The 22347-nt window shown below is 36.9% G+C and overlaps 1 protein-coding gene across 4 annotated transcripts in view; it reads right to left on the reverse strand.

Annotated features, from left to right (window-relative positions):
- Window positions 1-22347, reverse strand: part of VPS8 (VPS8 subunit of CORVET complex) — a 302450-nt gene that overhangs the window by 230328 nt on the left and 49775 nt on the right. For 3 of the 4 annotated variants that reach the window (XM_052647321.1, XM_052647320.1, XM_052647323.1), the window contains 6 exons: window positions 20589-20759; window positions 9652-9726; window positions 8412-8447; window positions 7434-7524; window positions 6967-7013; window positions 5253-5342 (listed from right to left, as the gene is read on the reverse strand). In XM_052647321.1, coding sequence (XP_052503281.1) covers window positions 5253-5342; window positions 6967-7013; window positions 7434-7524; window positions 8412-8447; window positions 9652-9726; window positions 20589-20759 — 510 coding nt within the window. The remainder of the gene's footprint in view (window positions 1-5252; window positions 5343-6966; window positions 7014-7433; window positions 7525-8411; window positions 8448-9651; window positions 9727-20588; window positions 20760-22347) is intronic. The other variant, XM_052647322.1, reaches the window with a different exon arrangement.

Genomic DNA, 22347 nt, shown 5'->3' on the forward strand with positions numbered 1-22347 from the left:
TGTTCCCCAACCAGGGATCAAACCTGCACCACCTGCATTGGAAGTGTAGAGTCTTAACCAATGGACCACCAAGGAAGTCCCAATGCTCAGTATTCTGACTGAGATAGAATCTAGTCTTAGGAATTTCAACTAATTGGATTACTGGTTACCTGTTTCCAATGAGTTTCTTGATAATGATACTGAAGTCTCAGATCTTCCCACCCAGCAAAACAAAGTCTTTTATAAACACTCCTGTTTCAATGTTATTCTCTCAAATCATCCCACCTTCGCCTTCTGAAACATGTACATTACCTTATGTAAAATAGATGACCAGTGCAAGTTCTATGCATGCAGCAGGGAACCCAAAGCTGGTGCTCTGGGCCAACCCAGAGGGGTGGGGTGGGGAGGGGGATTGGAGAGGGGCTCAGGATGGGGGACACACGTACACACGTGCACCTGTGGCCGACTCATGGTGATGTGTGGCAAAAACCACCACAATACTGTCATAATCCTCCAATTAAAATAAATTAATTAATCAAAAAAATCTCCTAGTTAGCTGGTCATCATCCTTTTACTTCAACATTTGACAGCAGGAGGCACACAGTCCAAGACTTATTACATAATCATTAGATCATTTAAAACTGAACTAGACCTTCTCCTGATTTCTACCCACTTATGGGTTCCCTGACAGCTCAGTTGGTAAAGAATCTGCCTGCAATGCAGGAGACCTGGGTTGAGAAGATCCCCTGGAGAAGGAAAAGGCTACCCACTCCAGTATTCTGGCCTAGAGAATTCCATGGACTATACAGTCCATGGGGTCACAAAGAGTCTGACACAACCGAACAACTTTCACTTTCACATTCTAGCCTTGCCTCTGCTGCAGTACAATAAATCTCCCTATGATAGTCCTTCACCATCTGAAAGCAGCCACGTCTGTACTTATTTTCTCCCCAGATTAAACAACTCCGGTATTTAACTGTTGTTTTTAAAACCTCCCACCAGCCCAGTTGTTGGATAAAAATTGGTCTGTTAACAGTCCATAAACTACCTTATTTAGAGTTTTATTTTCAACACATAGCCCAGTGGCTATCTGGGTCTTAATACACAATTGACTCATACTAAGTTTATGGTCAACTAAAATCCTGTCCAGCTAGATTTTCCCAACCCAGGATGCATTCTACTTAATTATTTGAATCTAGTGTGAGTCTTGATGTCTATCTTTGCTAAATTTCACCTCATAACAATTTTGATTGCACTCTGTCAAGATCATTTTGGACCCTGATTCTTGGTTCTATCCAAATTCGACAAGCCACTCAATAAATCTTCATCCAAATCAATGATAAAAACTTGGATATGAAAGAGCTCTAGAAAGTAATTAATACTAGGCCTGCAAGAATACTCTTTGGGGTAGGAATGTTCATCATCTATAAATCTACTATTTACTAATCCATCTCAGCCATGAGGGTAATGGAAAACTAAGGCAAATGCTTTAACAAAATCAAGATGTTACGTAATAAGCATTGCATGAATGTAGTGTCCTCAAATTCCTTTCAAAAGTGCCGTTTTTATGAGTTCAGCAAGGTTGTTCTTAAGTGAACTCATGGAAAATGTTCACAAACCACAGTGGGGTTACAGTGGATAGTGCCTACATCTACTTTTCTTCTACAAAACTACACTGTAAGAGTTAACCTATTTTACTATTTTATGATTAAATATTTACGATTTAACACTTAGAACAGCAGATTTGTGGCCATTTGTGCATGTATTTTACGCATCCTAATGGGCTAAAGATCACCTTTTTCAAAAGTATAGTCCTCCTGAGTGAAATAAGCTATGTCTTCTCTGCTTAGGCATCCATGCTTAAGCAAGCGTGCCTTATTTGAAAACTGATCCAAAGTTACTTACAAATTATTTAGATAGCTCTGACTGTTCAAATAGGACTATGGGTTATAATTCCACTGGGTCGTGAGATTTGAACAATCATAATGTAACTATGTGAAACATATGCTGGGCTTCAGCCTGTTTCTTTAATATATTTATCTGGACTTTTCCATTTTAAAGACCACTCTCTGTGCTCATGAAAAGGGAAGCAAAACCAGAAATGTTGCTCCAGGGTAGAGTGTAGCATTCCAGATGTGGACTCCGAAGTCCCAGTACTGGATTCTAATCCCAGCGCTATTGTTCACTAGCTATGTGATCTGCAACAGGTGATATAACCTCTCTGTGCCTCGGTCTCACTCATTAATGTGAATAATGACAAAACCTACCTCACAGAGTTACAGGAATTAAATAAGTTAACATGTGTAGATGGTTTGTAACAGTGTCTGCCACACAGTAAGCACTGAATACTTTAGATGTCTGTTATAATTATCATTCCTGATCGTCTACTAATATCTCCCCTTCTCACACATCCTTTCCCTGAAGTTGCTCTGAAAACAACAATACAGTACAATGGTTACTTAAGAGCTGGGTTTTGAAGTCAGAATATCCTGGACTGGAGTTCTGACCCCAAACTTAATCAGCAATATTATCTTCAGAAGTCACTTAACCCCTCTCAGCCTAAACTTCCTCTTCTATAAAATGAGGATAAAAACAGGATCTACTTCACGGGGTTGTTGCAGGAATTAAACAAAAATGATTGCCACACCCTTCACGTAGTACTTGGCATGTAATATATGTATTAGGTTAATCTTTGTCAAAATCCCTCTGTGTCCTTTAGTATTTTGGTAGGTACAATCTGGACCATACGAGTCTCTTTTCTGATAGTCATATAGACTTTTCATGCTTTTGACAAGTATCTTTGGTTATCCACCTCTCTCCAACTTTGGTAGAGGTTTTGTGTTTTATAGACATACTTCTCTCAACGTTCTTCCCCATGTCCTTTCTCTTTGGATTGTTTGTGGTTATTGCATCAAAATTTAGGAATTTCCTGTTCTTCGATCTCATGGTTGCCGGGGGGGAAGGACGGGGAGAAAGGACAGGGAGTTTGGGATGGGCATGTACACACTGCTATGTTCAAAGTGAATAACCAACAAGCTCCTGCTGTACAGCACACGGAGCTCTGCTCGATGTTCTCTGGCAGACTCGATGAGAGGGGAGTTTGGGGGAGAATGGATGCATGTGTATGTATGGCTGAGTACCTTTGCTATTCACCTGAAACTGTCACAACACTGTTAACTGGCTATACCCCAATACAAAATAAAAAGTTTTAAAAAAAAAAGTCCTGTTCTTTGTGAATCTTTTAGTATTTAGGGGTATGTTAGTATTTTGGCCTATAACCATGAAACTGTGCCCGTATTTTTTTTCCTGAAATATCTGCTTTCTAAAATACAGGATTCGCAATGTTATTTTTCCTCATGAGATGTTATTATAATCTTTAAAATAAAGAGATAATTTTTCTATCAATAGTTTATCTCTTCTACTTCCCCAATCATTGGTAAAAAGTAAATTCAGAATAATGATTCCCACCACTGTTTTCTTTACCACCTATGAGGCTAAGTGATTAATAAATCAAAATTTTATTAGACACTTTTAGCAGAATTAAATTTTTGACAAGTATCTAGATGGTTAATTACTACCATAATTTGTTTCTCAGTAAATTTTAAAATCTGTTTTAGAAACCATCATCTACAGTCCCTGTCATGCCGAGATTCCTTAATATTTCTCTGTCAGAATATCACTTTTGTTTCCTTTTTTTTTATAGCTCTCTACCAGGTTCTTCCCCAACAAAGTGGTTTCTACCTTATGTGTATATTCACACACATGCCATGTGTACACACGCACACACACATATCCTCCTCATTAACCCCTCTAAGCATTCCCTATTGGATGTTTCTTTTCACCAAAGTACACCTTCCAACAACCAGAGTTCTTACATGAGTACCATCCTACCACTTTTTTTTTTCTACCACTTCTTGACAACAGATATTCTCTTGTTAAAATACTGAGTTTTCTTTTCTCTATATACTGCAGTGATCTACAAAATCATTTATATACCAGGTACTATTTCTAAATAGTTCTGTCCCCAAATGCTTTCTTTCTGCCATATGTTTTCCTCCTAGCTTATCTATTTCTATAACATTATATAAGCTCCTTTCTCTTCTTCACTTCAAATTTAATGAGCCTCTAGCCACAAGGTAATAAACGTTATTTTGCTAGAAGCCCAATACTATGGCATTCAATAGTACAGTTCAGGAAACCAAATCCTGCTCTGATACCCTCCAACTGTTTACTGCCATATCTACTCTTGTCTTCCAAAGTTAAGAGCATCAAATGGAAATATAAAAAGATATGAGCTGTGTCTGCTCCTCCAACTCCAAAACCCTGTATTTCTTCTAAACGTGTCCACTAATGTGCACAAGAAAAGTTGTTTTGACTAGACTATTAACTTCAAGATAACAAGGAGCACATATCTTTTGCACACTATCATCCAGTGCCTAGAACATATTAGACCAGAGGTTGCACACTTTGACCCATGGGCCAAGTCCTGTCCACAGCCTGTTTTTGAATGGCTCCCAGCTACGAATGGTTTTTACACTTTTAAAGGGTTGTTTAAAAACAAGTTAAAAAAAAATCACATGGACGAATGTGTGACAGGGACCATATGTACCCCACAAAGCTTAAATTTTACCATCTGGCCCTTTTTAGAAAATGTTTGCTGACTGCTGTACCAGACCCTCAAATATTTGTTAAAAGAGTGAAGAAGAAGAAACAGATTCCCAACAAATATACTTTGAGATGATTGCAAATGGTAAATACTCTCATAATAAACACTGTGCAGATCTTTAAATCATTCCTTGACTTCTATTTTCACTGAGTTTCAAGAGAAACTAAAGGTTTTTTTATTAGTGTATTTAAGAGATCATAATTTTTTTGCATGTACCTATTCTTGAATCACAGGTGCTCCTAAGAGAACTAAATTTAAACCTTGGTAGTCCACTTGTCCAACAAGTCAACAAAAGTGTTAGTCATCAACAAGGTGTAAGGTGTCAATTCACAGGTATGTACCCTCATACACACATCCGTTCCTTCCATGAAGCACCAAGTACCTAAGCACTGACACCCGACAACATTTACTCATCTGTTCCCACGTGTCTGTACACCTGTTACTTCAAAATTTAATAACTGAGAATGTTCCATAAACCCTGTAATAAAGCTCTGAATACTGAAAAATGTTTAAGCAAAACATGTAAGTTCCATTCTCAAATAATATCAAAGACCAGTACTAGACCTGTTCATAGTAATGTCTATTAGAAGCACTTGCAAATGTGTACCTGAAAATGTTGCTCCATCACTTGGATTTTTCCCTGGTCTGGGCACTTTTTTAGAGCTCGGTCTGCATAATGCAATAGGATTTCTACCATCTGTAAGGAAAATGGTAATTAAAATATGTCTCTAAAGCTTTTTAATACTTAATATATGTCATCTTAATATATATGATCTTAAATAATACAGAATCAGGCTTGGTTATTTTATGAAAAAAATACAATTTAAAATTTTAGTGGCTTTATTTCCCCATTTTTTAACCCCAGCCTAATTTCTTTCAGGCTCAGTGTTAGTAACAATTTGCTAATCTTTCCGAATAAATACCTCCAGGTTCCAGATGCCATTAGTGTGAAATAAAAATGAAATAAAATGTTGATGTTTACCTCTTCAGTTATCCTCTGCATAGATCTTTCCCTAAAGAACACATACAGGCAATTCTTTCTACCAGAAACTAAGAGAATCATTTACAAGTCTTGGGAATGACCAGTTTCTATATATGTTTTCTAAATGTTTATACTAATTTGGAATCTAATTTTTACCAATGCATTTGCACAATAAAAAGGGGGACAAATGACAACAGTATATGAATTCAGGCAAGCCTAGACTAGGAAAACAAAGCTAGTATTAAATATTAACATTAGCCATATTAATGCTAATTAACAGCTTAAAGCTCAACATTCAGAAAACTAAGATCATGGCATCTGGTCCCATCACTTCATGGGAAATAGACATGGAAACAGTGGCAGACTTTATTTTGGGGGGCTCCAAAATCACTGCAGATGGTGACTGCAGCCATGAAATTAAAATACAATTACTCCTTGGAAGAAAAGTTATGACCAACCTAGATAGCATATTCAAAAGCAGAGACATTACTTTGCCAACAAAGGTCCGTCTGGTCAAGGCTATGGTTTTTCCAGTGGTCATGTATGGATGTGAGAGTTGGACTGTGAAGAAGGCTGAGCACCAAAGAATTGATGCTTTTGAACTGTGGTGTTGGAGAAGACTCTTGAGAGTCCCTTGGACTGCAAGGAGATCCAACCAGTCCATCCTAGGGGAAATCAGTCCTGGGTGTTCATTGGAAGGACTGATGTTAAAGCTGAAACTCTAATACTTTGGCCACCTGATGCGAAGAGCTGACTCATTTGAAAAGACCCTGATGCTGGGAAAGACTGAGGGCAGGAGGAGAAGGGGACAAGAGAAGATGAGATGGTTGGATGGCATCACCGATTCAATGGACATGAGTTTGGGTAAACTCCAGGAGTTGGTGATGGACACAGCGTGCTGTGGTTCATGGGGTTACAAAGAATTGGACATGACTGAGAGACTGAACTGAACAATAATAATAATAAACATCAGCCATCTTTGCTACCTCAGGCAATACCAATACTTGCACCATATAGTATTTCTAATTATTACTTATCAGTTTATAATAAATGTCAACATCCTATGGGCTACAATTAAGTTCAGAAACAATCCAGATCCCTGGGTTTTCTTCCTCCTCCTGTCTGCTGTCTTCTGGCTATTTCACTATTTATAATCTTCATTAAAGAGTGAGCAAGGGAAAAAAGAAAAGGCGATAAGAAGGAATTTACAAAAGCATTCACAGTAACACCAAGGAATTATCATCTGATTTGCTTTTTTATACACTCTCTCCTTGACTGTAGTCATTTACCTAATCACGTCCAAGATGTAACCCAGTAAAGACCCTATTAAAATACTCACCCGATCTGCAACAATAGCCTTTCGCTTACTGGCATCCCCTGATAATCCTGCAGAGAAGCAAAACCCAGCATTAAATCCGAAGTTAATCCACCTCTTCAGGAGTGAAACTGCTCTGGTCTTCTATTGATAACCTATGCTAACAATAGATACAACAAATCTAGGTAGCAAAATGTTGCATAATATGCCATAACAGGAATACCTCCCATCGACTGGACCAGATAGCATGTCAGTGTACTTTCCTTTTGTTCTAACAGTTTAATTTTCCTTATGAAATGAATTTTAAACGTGACATTTAAAATTCTATATCCTGTATTTGTCATTAACCTTTTTTCCTGAAAATCTGCTTATAACATCTTGCTTATAAGGCACTTGAACACTAAATAAAGTGTTCTGTGAATGATTAATATTATTCATTTTCTCTGCTCCAGAAAAGCAGTACCTACTACACCAGTGTTCTGTTGACTTACCTACTACTGCTTTTGCTTTTCCTTCATGGAAAGACCATGCCAGAGCCAAAGCTTCTGTAAGACAGTCTTGTTTCAAGAGGTGATCCACTCTCTAAAATGAATAAATGAGAGAAACCACACCCCTTTGTCTGACCAATCACCAGTAAAAATTCCTACTCTACCTAGTGTCTTTACAGAAGTTGTTGCTTATTAGCTAAAATTATAATAACCATGTGACTATCTTATTTCCAAGGAAAACAATTTCATAAAGTACTGGATAGTACAGTGACTGTATAAGTTGGTACAAGGCGCTACAGCCTAAACCTGAAAAGAGGAAACAGCTAGAATGTTGCTAGAGCAGAAACAGCTAGTTGCCACGATATCCATTCAATCCCTCCTCCTTCATAACAAATTCCAAGTTTGTTTGAGATAGCAATAAACCTTTAGACAGCTAAAGGACATTTCTAAGACTCTCCTGCGGTCACTTGGTGCCATGTGACTAACTTCTGGCCAATGATAAGAGGAAGTGTTATTTGGACATTTCTGGACTGTGACCTTAAAAGGTCAGGGCCAGCCTTCTCTTCTGTTTCCTCCTTCCTGGAATGTGGACTTAACAGCTGGAGCTCCAGCAGTTATACTGGAACATAAAATGACCTTGAGACTAGAATCCATACAGAAGAATGGTGAAATATCTTTTTTTTGAAATAGGGTAGTATGACAAAACCATGGAGCTGCCATATTAGCCACAGACTGTGTACCTCCAAGACAGCTGTTACATGAGAGAATGATCTTTTATACCACTGGTATTTTGAATTTTCTATATACACAGCCAAACCTTATCGTGAGTTAGTTTTATCAAATCAAGTATATGATAGAATGGCTTTGATATATGCTTCTGAAATTAAAAAGCACAAATCCAAATAATCTTTTTCTAAAACAAAAAATGCTAAGATGTGTGCAATTCAATAGCGCTAATATATAAAATTACTCTGAACTCACCTCCCTCCAGCTCCTCAGCATCATCACATAAACAGACTAGAAAATGAGAAGGAAATTAGACTTATCATCTCCAAGAGACTTATTTGAGAGACACATTTGTCTCAGTTCTACATCTCATTTTACATCTCTTTAAGTAAAAATATTTCATATTACACTTAAAAGTAAAGGGTCGTTCAAGAGCCCACATTAAAAAGTAAAACAGGGACTTCCCTGGCAGTCCAGTGGTTAACACTCCATGCTTCTACTGCAGGCAGGTTTGCTCCCTAGTTGGGGAACTAAGAACCTACATGCCATGTGGCGTGGACAAAAAAAAAAAAAGAGTACACCAAACATTTAAAAGTGAGTAAGTCTATAGTCCAAGGAGTTCATTCCATAGACAAAGAAAAAGGAAAATCCAATCTCCCAACATGCTAAGTTTTTCCATGCTAAGTTTAAAAAAACAAGGAACAAACTGATAGGTAAAAAGCTTTAAAAAACAAAAACAAATTGATAAACAAAAAGTTCAAAAAAAAGGGGACAAATTGATATACCAAAAGTTCCTATTCTAAGTCAAATATCTCAGTGCATTTGATTAATAATATATCCTAAGCTGATCTAGGGCTTCCCAGGTGGTAGAGTGATAAAGAATCCGCCTGCCAAATGCAGGAGACACGGGTTCAGTTCCTGGGTTGAGAAGATCCCCTAGAGGAGGGAATGGCAACCCCACTCCAGTATTCTTGCCTGGGAAATCCCATGGACATAGGAGCCTGGCGGGCTACAGTCTATGGGGTCACAAAGAGTTGGACACAATCGAGCGAGTGAGCACAAGCTGATCTAAGCTAAAGCACATCTTAATTACATGACAAATACATATGATAAAGTTATCTTTCTGGTCATGAAAACATAAATGCGAACGAAGACTGAGAAAGTATACCTCTGAATAAAGAAAATAAGCATCCTATTGTTAACCAGAACCTAAGCAAAGGTGAAAATATAGTATGTCTAAAAGTAGAGGAAATTAATTAGTTGTACAGTACAGAGAACTATATTCAATATCTTCTAATAACCTATAATAAAATTAAGGGGCAATCTTTTAAAAAATTAATTAGTTAAACATCATGATCATCTAACCCTTCAAAGTTTTCAATTACTGCTGATCAGTATTCACTCTGTAATGGACTGCTCTCTTTACCAGCAACCTCCTTCAGCCCCAGCTCTCCTGACACAAACAAACGCCAAGTCACAAAGTGGAAGAACTTACTTTTGTTCCCAAATAAAAGATCTGACCACCATAGCTACTTATGGATTGATAGCAAGCCTTCTCTCCAACCAAAGCCTAGAAAAAAAAATTTTTAAGGTAAAAAACTATATGCATTAGAAATCTCAAATTTTCAAGAATGTGGATTACAGAGACAATATAGTTTCATCCTGTGAGTGAGTTGGGAAAAAATGTCGGCCCAGTGCCACTCTGGCTGTGGAAGTGGCAGAAAAGACAAAGTGCAAAAAGTAGCTCTCTGCTCGTAATATGGTCTTTTTATCTTTCAGAGTAATGCAAAAAAGGGAGGAACATGTCAACTGCTAAATCTGAAGAAAAACCGTTGCAACCTGCCCACTACTGGATGACAAGTAATCACTGTTTCTGGCAAAGAATAGGGCTAATTGAAATGATACCTCCAAGTTCTTTGAAATAAATATCAACAAAACACACAAAAGCAAACAGGAAGGTAAAGCAGCACAGTATATGAAAGTCAGCACAACCCAGCAAATAGAAACAAGACTTCCTGCCTGATAAATCTGGGTTGCAAATTTAGGCTCTGTCACCTACTAGGTGACAGAGTTTAAACAAGTTTCAAAGTTCTGACACTGTTTTTTCATCTTTGAAACCCATGCAGTTTCTGAGAGGCTTAAATACAGTAGCATTTATAAATCTTTCAAAATATATGTGGTCAAGAACTGGTAACTAGTCATTTTTCTTATGAAATTATAAAAATATATACAAAGGTAGACAGAATAAAATAATGAACCCAATGTATCCAGTAACTAGCTTCATTAATTATAAGCTCAATCTTGTTTCATCTATAATTCCCACTGACTCCTCTATAACACGGTAATAATTCTGAAATGAATCTCAGATGTTGGACACCTCATTTACAAAAATTCAGTATATGCATAATAAATCCTTTTTAACGCAACCACACAATTTCCTTGACAGAGTTTTAAAAATTAACAATCATTCCTCAATATCAAATATCTGATCAGTGTTTGGATTTCAAATTGCCTCATAAATGTCAAACGTTACTGAGATTTTTATTCTTTGTTTCTACATTTCATTTGTTTAAGTCAAGACTCAAATAAGGGCCACACACTGAAGCAGGCTGATACATCTCTTAAGAGTCAGTGTGCCTCTATCTCTCACAGTCCTTTGCTTTCCATGAAGTTTATTTGTTGAAGACACTGGAACACTTATTCACTGGAGCTTCCTAATATCTGAATTTTGCTAATGGCATCCCAGTGGAATCTTAACATGTTCCTCTGCTTCTGTATTTCCTCTGGAAGATCAGAATCAGGGTTTTGCACTTTTTCGTCAATCTGGGTTTCTGGCAGTACCACTTTAAATTTAAGTACAATGTTAGTGGTAGGATTTTTGTAGATGTTCTTTTTAATCAAGCCAAAGAAGCTCCCTTCTATTCCTAGTTTGCTAAGAATTTTATCAGAAACGGATACTGAATTTTGTGAAATGCTTTTTCTACGTCTTTTGAGATGGTATTATGACCTTTCTTTTACAATAAACTAATATAGTGAATAACATTGACTTTTGAATGTTAAACCAGCCAGGCGTGACTTGGATAAATACCATTTGATAATGATTCTGCTTTTCATACATTGCTGATTTCTATTTACTACTATTTCACAGATTTTTGCTTCTATGCTAATGAGGTCATTGGTCTGTATTATACTTTATTGCAATGTCTTCAGTTTTATTATCAGAGGTAAGCTGATATCATAAAAAGAATTATGTGCTCCCTTTTCCTCTATTTTTAAAAAGATTTTTATGTAAAATTGGTATTTTTTCCTTAATTATAATAGACTTTACTAGTGAAGCTATCTATGCTTGGATTTTCTTTGTAGGAAATCAAACTAACATATAACCCCTTAGATTTTCATTTCTTCTTGGTCAGCTTTAGTAATCTGTACCTTTCAAAGAATTTTTCTACTTCATCTAAAATTGTTTAATTTTTAGGCATAAAGTTATTTATATTATCTTTTTTTTTTTTACTTGCCACAGTCTTTATTCTAGAACAAATAATTTCAAGATTTGTATGGAAATACAAAAAACCTCGAATAGCCAAAGCAATCTGGAGAAAGAAGAATGGAACTGGAGGAATCAACCTGCCTGACTTCAGGCTCTACTACAAAGCCACAGTCATCAAGACAGTATGGTACTGGCACAAAGACAGAAATATAGATCAATGGAACAAAATAGAAAGCCCAGAGATAAATCCACACACATATGGACACCTTATCTTTGACAAAGGAGGCAAGAATATACAATGGAGTAAAGACAATCTCTTTAACAAGTGGTGCTGGGAAAACTGGTCAACCACTTGTAAAAGAATGAAACTAGATCACTTTCTAACACCGCACACGAAAATAAACTCAAAATGGATTAAAGATCTAAATGTAAGACCAGAAACTATAAAACTCCTAGAGGAGAACATAGGCAAATCACTCTCCGACATAAATCACAGCAGGATCCTCTATGATACACCTCCCAGAATTCTGGAAATAAAAGCAAAAATAAACAAATGGGATCTAATTAAAATTAAAAGCTTCTGCACAACAAAGGAAAATATAAGCAAGGTGAAAAGACAGCCTTCTGAATGGGAGAAAATAATAGCAAATGAAACAACTGACAAACAACTAATCTCAAAAATATACAAGCAATTTATGCAACTCAATTCCAGAAAAATAAACAACCCAATCAAAAAATGGGCCAAAGAACTAAATAGACATTTCTCCAAAGAAGACATATGGATGGCTAACAAACACATGAGAAGATGCTCAACATCACTCATTATTAGAGAAATGCAAATCAAAACCACAATGAGGTACTACTTCACACCAGTCAGAATGGCTGCGATCCAAAAATCTGTAAGCAATAAATGCTGGAGAGGGTGTGGAGAAAAGGGGACCCTCCTACACTGTTGGTGGGAATGCAAACTAGTACAGCCACTATGGAGAACAGTGTGGAGATTCCTTAAAAAATTGCAAATAGAACTGCCGTATGACCCAGCAATCCCACTGCTGGGCATACACACCGAGGAAACCAGAATTGAAAGGGACACATGTACCCCAATGTTCATCGCAGCACTGTTTATAATAGCCAGGACATGGAAACAACCTAGATGTCCATCAGCAGATGAATGGATAAGAAAGCTGTGGTACATATACACAATGGAGTATTACTCAGCCGTTAAAAAGAATACATTTGAATCAGTTCTGTTGAGATGGATGAAACTGGAGCCAATTATACAGAGTGAAGTAAGCCAGAAAGAAAAACACCAATACAGTATACTAACACATATATATGGAATTTAGAAAGATGGCAATGATGACCCTGTATGCAAGACAGCCAAAAAGACACAGATGCGTATAGCGGACTTTTGGACTCAGAGGGAGAGGGTGGGATGATTTGGGAGAATGGCATTGAAACATGTATACTATCATGTAAGAATCAAATCACCAGTCTATGTTCGATGCAGGATACAGCATGCTTGGTGCTGGTGCACAGGGATGACCCAGAGAGATGTGGAGGGAGGGAGGTGGGAGGGGGGTTCATGTTTGGAATCTCATGTACATCCGTGGTGGATTCATGTCAATGTACGGCAAAACCAATACAGTAATGTAAAGTAAAATAAAGTAAAAATAAAAATAAAAATAAAATATTTATATTATCTTTTTAATATTTTCAGACTACACAGTGATTGTATCTCTCTCATTCCTGATATTAGTAACTGCACCTTTTTTCTGAATTACTCTCACTAGTGTTTTATCAATTTTATTTATCTTTTAAAAAAACAAGCTTTATTTTCTTTGATTTTCTCTACTGTTCGTCCATTTCCTACTTAACTGATTTGTGTTCACTTTTGTTATTTCTTCCTTTAATATACTTCCAATTTATTTGCTCTTCTCTGTTTAAGATAAAAACTTAAAGAAACTTAAATAAAAATCTCAAATTTGAGATTTTTTTAAGGTTATTTAAAGCTATAGTGAAAGTAAAAGTCGCTCAGTCATGTCCAACTCTTGGTGACCCCATGGACTATACAGTCCATGGACTTCTCCAGGTCAGAATATTGAGTGGGTAGCCATTCCCTTCTCCAGGGGATCTTTCCAACCCAGGTATCGAACCCAGGTCTCCCTATTGCAGGCAGATTCTTTACCAGCTGAGCCACCAGGGAAGCCCAAGAATACTGGAATGGGTATCCTATTCCTTCTCTAGGGGATCTTCCTGACCCAGGAATCAAACTGGGTTCTCCTACATTGCAGGTGGATTCTTTACCAGCTGAGCCACCAAGGAAGCCCATTTAAAGCTATAAATTACCCTCACATTGACTTATAGACCCCAGATTTTTGTTAAAGTTAATTTTCAACGTTATGTTAGTTCAAGTGTACAGCAAAGTGATTCAGTTATTTTACATATATACATTCTTTTACAGATTCTTTTCCCTTATAGATTATTATAAAATACTGAATACAGTTCCCTGTGCTATACAGTAGGTCCTTGTTGGTTATCTATTTTAGATATAGTAGTGTGCATATGTTAATCCCAAATTCCTAATTATCCCTCCCCACTCTCTCATTTGGTAACCATGTTTGTTTTTTCTATGTCTATGAGCCTGTTTCTGTTTTTGTAAATAAGTTTATTTGCATCTTTTTTTTAAATTCCACATATGAGTGATATCATATGATATTTGTCTTTCTCTGGTTTACTTTAGTATGATAATCTCTAGGTACATTTATATTGCTGTATCTGGCATTCTTATAGCTGAGTAATATTCCACTGTGTATCTCTGTGTGTGTATATATATATACACACCACATCTTCTTTATCCATTCATCTACCGATGAACATTTAGGTTGCTTCCATGTATACACAACAAGTCGTGGCTATCCATCGTAAATAGTGCGATGAACATTAGACTGCATGTATCTTTTTGCATGATATTTTTTTCTGGATATATGTCCAGCAGTGGGATTGATGGATCATATGGTAACTCTATTTTTACTATTTTAAGGAATCTCCATACTGTTCTCCATAGTGACTGGACCAATGTACATTTCCACCAACAGTGCAGGAGGGTTCCTTTTTCTCTGACTCTCTCCAGCACCGATTATTTGTCAGTGCTTTGATGCTAGCCATGCTGACTGGTGTGAGGTGATACCTCGTGTTGTTTCGATTTGCATTTCTCTAGTAAGGCGCAATCTTTCATGTACCTATGAGCCACCTGCATGTCTTCTTTGGAGAAACGTCTTTTTAGATCTTCTGCTTTGTTTTGTGTGAAAATGCTGAGCTGTATGAGCTGTCTGAGGCCACAGATTTTCATATGCTGCATTTTCACTTTCATTTAGTTCAAAATATATTATAACTTCCTTTGAGATTTCTTCTTTGACTTACGGGTTATTAATAAAGGTGTTACTTAATTTCCAAATATTTAAGTTTTCTCCAGATTTACCCAGATGATTCAATAATTTACTGTTGTTTGCTTTATGGCCTGGCATATAATTTATTGGATGCTCCATTTGCACTTGAGAACATTTGTAATTTGCTTTTGCTGGGTGGAATACTCTATAAATATCAGTTACGTCAAGTTGGTCAATAATTCTTTTTAAGTCTTCTATATACCCTTGATGGTTTTCTGTCTGCTTATTCTATTAATTAGTAATAAAGGAGTTTTGAATTGTCCAAACTCTAATTGTGGACTTGTCTGTTTCTCTTTTTAAATTTGTTATCGTCTCATATATTTTGAAGGTCTGTTATTGGGTGCTTAAGGCTTTAAGATTATTATGTCTTCTTGATGAATTAATCTTATCAATTTGAAATTTCTCTTTATCTCTGGCAACATTCCTTACTCAGAAATCTACTTAATCTGATATTAAAATAGCCATTTTAATTATTAGTATTTGCACAATATGTCTTTTTCTTTCCTCTTACTTTTAACTTATCTATGACTTTGTATTTAATGAGAGCTTTTTGTAGACAGCATAGAGTTGGTCCTGCTTTTTTTAAATCCAGTATGACAATCCCTGCCTTTCAACTGAAATGTTTAGACATCTTCCATTTCTTATAATTATTGATATAGTTGGATTTAGATTATCTTATTGTTTTCCACCTGTACTACCTCTTTTTTAATGCTTCATTGAATTTAATATTTTTTAACATCCATTTTTTTTGCTACTATTGACTTATAAAGGGATACTTTTTCAGTGACTACTCTAGTGTTTATAATATGCAACTTTAACTAATCTCAGTCTACATTTATAATATACAATTTGATGTATAATGTTAAGAACTTTAGAGTAATATACTTCCTTCTCCCCACTCCCTGCTATGTACTATTTCTGTCATCCTATTACTTCTACATATCATTAAGTATGTACCACAAAATATCATTACTTTTGTTTTAAATAGTCAACTTCTTTTGTTAAATGACAATATTAAGATAATTTACATACCATAAAATTCACTCATTAAGTATACAATAACATTTTGGTAAATGTACAGTTGTTCAACCATTGCCAAAATCCAATTTCAGAATATTTCCATCACTCCACAAAGATAACTTTCACCCACTTCCAGTCAATTCTCATTCCCACTCTTAGTCCTAGTTCTATTAATCTACATCTGTCTCTATAAATTTACCTTTTTTGGACATTTCATATGAATAGACTCAAACAATACATGGTCTTTCCATATGGCTTCTTTCACTTAACACAGTATTTCAGAGGCTCATCCATGCTGCAGCACGTGTCAATAGTTCATTTCTTAAATTGAGGAATAGCATCCTACTACATAGACATGCCACATTTTGCTTATCCATTTATCAGCTGGTGGACATTTTTTCTGACTCTTTGGCTATTATGAATACTACTGCTATGAACATCTGTGTACAAGTGTTTTTGTGGAGATATGGCTTCATTCCTCTTGAGTAGCTAGCTAGGAATAGAACTGCTCTATCACATGGAATCTTCAATATTTTGAGTAACTGCCAAAATGTTTTCTATAGTGGCTGCACTATGTCCAACAAGCAAAATATGAATGTTCCAATTTTTCTGCATTGTAGTCAACAGTTGTTATTGTCTCTTTGATTACAGCTATCGCGGGAGGCATGAAGTGGTATCTCATTGTGATTTTGATTTGCATTTCCATAATGATTAGTGATGCTGCATATCCTGTCATCTGCTTTTTGGCCATTTGGTATATCTGTCTGGAGACTACTGCAGATTATGGCAGATGAGAAATCTGCTCTTGCACTTACTGCTGATCCTCTGCACTTAATGTGTCTTTCTCCTCTGCCTGCTCTAATATTTCCTCTTTCCAAGTCATTTGAATCAATCTGTTCATTTTACTTGTGTTTGGGTTCACTGAGCTTCTTGAAATTCTGTGTTTATTGTTTTGGAAAGTTTCTGACCATTATTTCTTCTAATTTTTTCTCTCCTCTCCTTCAGCGATTTCTACCACACATTAGGCTACTTCTCGCTACCTCACTGGTCACTTTTTTTTTTTTTTAATTTTTTTCTGTTTCATTTTGGATAGATTCTATCATTCTATTTTCAAGTTCACTAGTCTCTTGAAAATTACTGTTTTTGTTTTTTTTTTCCTTTATTTTTCTTTTTTTCCCAGACAGGAGAGCAAATCCAGTCCCTACTATTCCATCATGGCTGAAAGCACAAGTTCAAAGTCTATCAATGTTTTTAATAATCACTCTTCTGACTGCCACCACCGCCACTGCTGCCGCAGTTGCTAGGAGTCAGGGAGAGCTGATTTGGGGGCTTCCCTGTTAAGATGGAAAAGAATCTGCTCTCAATGTGGGAGACCCAGGGTTGATTCCTGGGTCAGGAAGATCCCCTGGAGAAGGATATGGCTACCCACTCCAGTATTCTTGCCAGGGAAATTCCAGACAGAGGAGCCTGGTGGGCTACAGTCCATGAGGTCACAAAGAGTCAGACACGACCAAGTGACTGACACTTTTACACTTCCAGACCAAAGAAAACATCTAAGTGTGGGATAATAATTATTCTTAACCTAGTGAATTCTATTGAATTACCATTTCTTCTTCTGGATTTGCCTAGTTTCTAAATTCTGAAAATACTGGAAGACTCTTTCACATATATTTATGCTCTGAAGTTCTAATATCTCAGGGAGATTTGAGCAAGATACTATGTGTTCAGTTCAGTCCGACTCTTTCTGACCCCATGAATTGCAGCACGCCAGGCCTCCATGTCCATCACCAACTCCCAGAGTTCACCCAAACTCATGTCCATCGAGTCGGTGATGCTATCCAGACATCTCATCCTCTGTCGTCCCCTTCTCCTCCTTCCCCCAATCCCTCCCAGCATCAGAGTCTTTTCCAATGAGTCAACTCTTCTCATGAGGTGGCCAAAGAATTGGAGTTTCAGCTACAACATCAGTCCTTCCAAAGAAGACCCAGGACTGGTCTCCTTTAGGATGGACTGGTTGGATCTCCTTGCAGTCCAAGGGACTCTCAACAGTCTTCTCCAACACCACAGTTCAAAAGCATCAATTCTTCGGTGCTCAGCTTTCTTCACAGTCCAACTCTCACATCCATACATGACCACTGGAAAAACCATAGCCTTGACTAGATGGACCTTTGTTGACAAAGTAATGTCTCTACTTTTGAGTATGCTATCTAGGTTGGTCATAACTTTTCTTCCAAGGAGTAAGCAACTTTTAATTTCATGGCTGCAGTCACCATCCGCAGTGATTTTGGAGCCCCAAAAAATAAAGTCTGACACTGTTTCCCCATCTATTTCCCATGAACTGATGGGACCAGATGCCATGGTCTTCGTTTTCTGAATGTTGAGCTTTAAGCCAACTTTTTCACTCTCCTCTTTCACTTTCATCAAGAGGCTTTTTAGTTCCTCTTCACCTTCTGCCATAAAGGGTGGTGTCATCTGCATATCTGAGGTATTGATATTTCTCCCAGCAATCTTGATTCCAGCTTGTGTTTCTTCCAGTCCAGCGTTTCTCATGATGTACTCTGCATAGAAGTTAAATAAGCAGGGTGACAATATACAGCCTTGATGTACTCCTTTTCCTATTTGGAACCAGTCTGTTGTTCCATGTCCAGTTCTAACTGTTGCTTCCTGACCTGTATATAGATTTCTCAAGAGGCAGGTCAGGTGCTCTGGTATTCCCATCTCTTTCAGAATTTTCCACAGTTTATTGTGATCCACACAGTCAAAGGCTTTGGCATAGTCAATAGAGCAGAAATAGATATTTTTCTGGAACTCTCCTGCTTTTTCCATGATCCAGCAGATGTTGGCAATTTGATCTCTCGTTCCTCTGCCTTTTCTAAAACCAGCTTGAACATCTGGAAGTTCACGGTTCACGTATTGCTGAAGCCTGGCTTGAAGAATTTTGAGCATTAGTTTACTAGCATGTGAGATGAGTGCAATTGTGCGGTAGTTTGAGCATTCTTAGGCATTGCCTTTCTTTGGGATTGGAATGAAAACTGTTTTCCAAATTTGCTGGCATATTGAGTGCAGCACTTTCACAGCATCATCTTTTAGGATCTGAAATAGCTTAACTGGAATTCCATCACCTCCACTAGCTTTGTTCATAGTGATGCTTTAGACACTCATAAATAAGACCTTCATTACTATTTTTTTCCAGGAAATTATACAGAGAAGCTCCACAAGAGTCTAAACTTCCTGCTTAAAGATTACTGACTTAGCAAACATGAGATCACAATTTCAAGTAATTTAACTGTAAACTACCTATGTAAATGGGCTTCCCTGGTGGCACTAGTGGTTAAGAGTGAAGTGAATGTTGCTCCATCCTGTCCAACTCTTTGTGACCCCCATGGACTATACAGTCCATGAAATTCTCTTGGCCAGAATACTAGAGTGGGTAGCCTTTTCCTTCTTCAGGGGATCTTCCCAACCCAGGGATGGAACCCAGGTCTTCTGCATTGCAGATGGATTATCAGCTGAGCCACAGGGGAAGCCCAAGAATACTGGAGTGGGTAATCTATCCCATCTCCAGTGGATCTTCCCCATCCAGGAATCGAACTGGACCCCCCTGCCAATGCAGGAGACATAAGAGGTGTGGGTTGGGAAGATCCCCTGTAGGAGGGCATGGCAACCCACTTCAGTATTCTTGCCTGGACAATCCCAGGGACAGAAGAGCCTGGTGGGCTACAATCCATAGGGTCGCAAAAACTTGGCACACACACCTGTGTAAATAGCTAAATGCCACTGTCATTGCTTAAAATATAGTAAAATTAATATTGGAGAAGGAAATGGCAACCCACTCCAGTGTTCTTGCCTGGAGAATCCCAGGGACGGAGGAGCCTGATGGGCTGCCATCTATGGGGTCGCACAGAGTCAGACATGACTGAAGCGACTTAGCAGCAGCAGCAGCAGCAATACTAAAATAACTTTTAGGTCTTCCTTCTCTGCAGACTCCTACATTTCATCTATCTCCCATTCCTAAAGAATTTTTCTCTCAAAGCTCTCTTTGCCTTTCAATGACCACAGTCTTCATACCTGTTCAAGTCTTTAGCAATTATCCATATACTTCCAAAGCCTCACAAGCTACCTGTCTCTGTAGTCTTTAATTCCTTAAATCTATCAGGCTTGTTGTCACCACATAAAACTTTCTAAAATATCTTGCTTTTACAGTTTCTTTCTTATGAACTTTAAATTTCACGTCATTATTTTTAGTATAAAAGTTAAAATTTCTTTGGTATTAGTTACATTTCTGAATAGCAGATAACAGGAATTACTGTTTTAATTCACATTCTTGAATACTTACAAATAAATTCACATCCACTTCAACCTAGTTAGTGGTTTTCAAAGAAACATCAAGACATAAAAACTCCTCAGAATTCTTAAAATAAAACAACAAAATATCAAGTTTATCAAAACAATGCTAAAATAACAGATTATTCTTACCAGAGCCTGGCTCACGTTTCCTCCAGTGGCTAGTGATTTGAAATGGCTGCTATTATAGACCAACTGAACTTCTGAGATCTCCACTGTTTCCAGCTCCTCCTGAGTTTGCCGATCAATCACATGCAACTTCTCTACACTGTCCAAGAGCACAATTGTGCGTGAGTTTATCCACTGTAATTCAAGCACACAGAAACACAAAAGTGAGGCCCATCCCACATCATCATCCAGGAAGAGAAGAAAGCTTGGCCACTCAGTGAAATGACACTGAGGACCTTAACCATTTAATCAATCAGGTGATGATAACACAATCACAGCAAGAACTACTCAGTACCAGCCCAAAGCACAGCAGGTGCACAGCACAGTATTGAGCTCTGATGGTATTAAAGTGATTCATAATGTAAAAGAAGGCTAACTGAGAGCCCTAATAGATATTATGGGATAAACTGTTTATCAAATTTTTTTTAAAGGTAGTACATTGACACAATAACTTAAAAGTGACTAACTTTGCATTTCTGCTATTTTTGACATTAATCAAACAAAATGGCAGTGAAACCTCATAAACCTAGCTGGTCAAAGAATGATCATTAGCATTTAAATATTACATATTTCAAAATAGAAACTATTTTAAAAATATGTATTTCCTTCACCTACAAATTATGGCAGAGTTCTTTGCTCTATTTCTCTATATAGTCTGAATATTTGTTAATGAGTACTATTACAATTTTAAAAGTAATAATGTTAAAATCTGCTAAAGGATGTCATTTTGATTAAATTTCTTGGGTTATATATCAAATTTATTTTCAAAATATTTTTTTGAAAATTCTCAATTCCTCAAGAAATAAATGAAGTCTTAAAATCTGTACAATTAGAATTCCAAATTAGCCAGAACAAAGTATTTCCCCTGTACTTTCTCTGATACTAGTTTTGGTTTATTTATATGATCTCTTTCCATGCTCAGAAATTATCTGCATAATCAAATAACAACCAAAACCAATCAAGTTGAGAATGGATCAATTTTTCTCTTTTAACTATGCTACACGTGTATATACTTTATCACTGCAGTGGTTGCTGTAAGGGAAAGGTTTGGTTTTTCAAAAAAACATTGTCTCTCAGAAAACAGAGTTTGACACTCAAACCATTTACAAAGAACTTTTGTAATGTGCTCTCTTGATTACTTTGAGAAACAAAGTACCAGTCAGAAAAGACACATTATTTAGCTTTGTACAAACTTTAGTGCTAGCTTTTACAGGCTTTCAAAGGTCACCTGGTTAAGAGAAAGAATGAGAAAGAATGTTAGCATGTTTAGCTATTATTCTTGGGATTAGACTCTCACTATTTTAATTGTTGACACATTGTAAACAAGCCTTTTAAAGGTAACTTACAAAGCAATGCGGTTAGGGGTCATATCATGAATATGTCACAGGACAAATGAAAAACACCCACTGTCCTACTATTAGAATGGCTACTTGTGGTTGGGAAGTTTTTTCCAGGGACAGAATCATATGCAGATGTTTACAGAGATGTACCTCAAACATCTTAAATGCAAGTGATAATGATGAATTCTAGACAAATATGTTAGACAATTCCACAAGGGATTCTGGTAATGACAAAACACTGATGTCTAATAAACATGGGAAGAGGTTGAACAAAATTATTTCATGAAATGTATATGGGAAAAAAGTGTTATTTCTAAATCAAGTCTGTAAAATTTAAAAAGCAATGTACAACTAAATTAATAAATCATCTATTATAAAAATTG

Source organism: Budorcas taxicolor, chromosome 1, assembly GCF_023091745.1.
Source record: "Budorcas taxicolor isolate Tak-1 chromosome 1, Takin1.1, whole genome shotgun sequence".
Classification (NCBI taxonomy): domain Eukaryota; kingdom Metazoa; phylum Chordata; class Mammalia; order Artiodactyla; family Bovidae; genus Budorcas; species Budorcas taxicolor.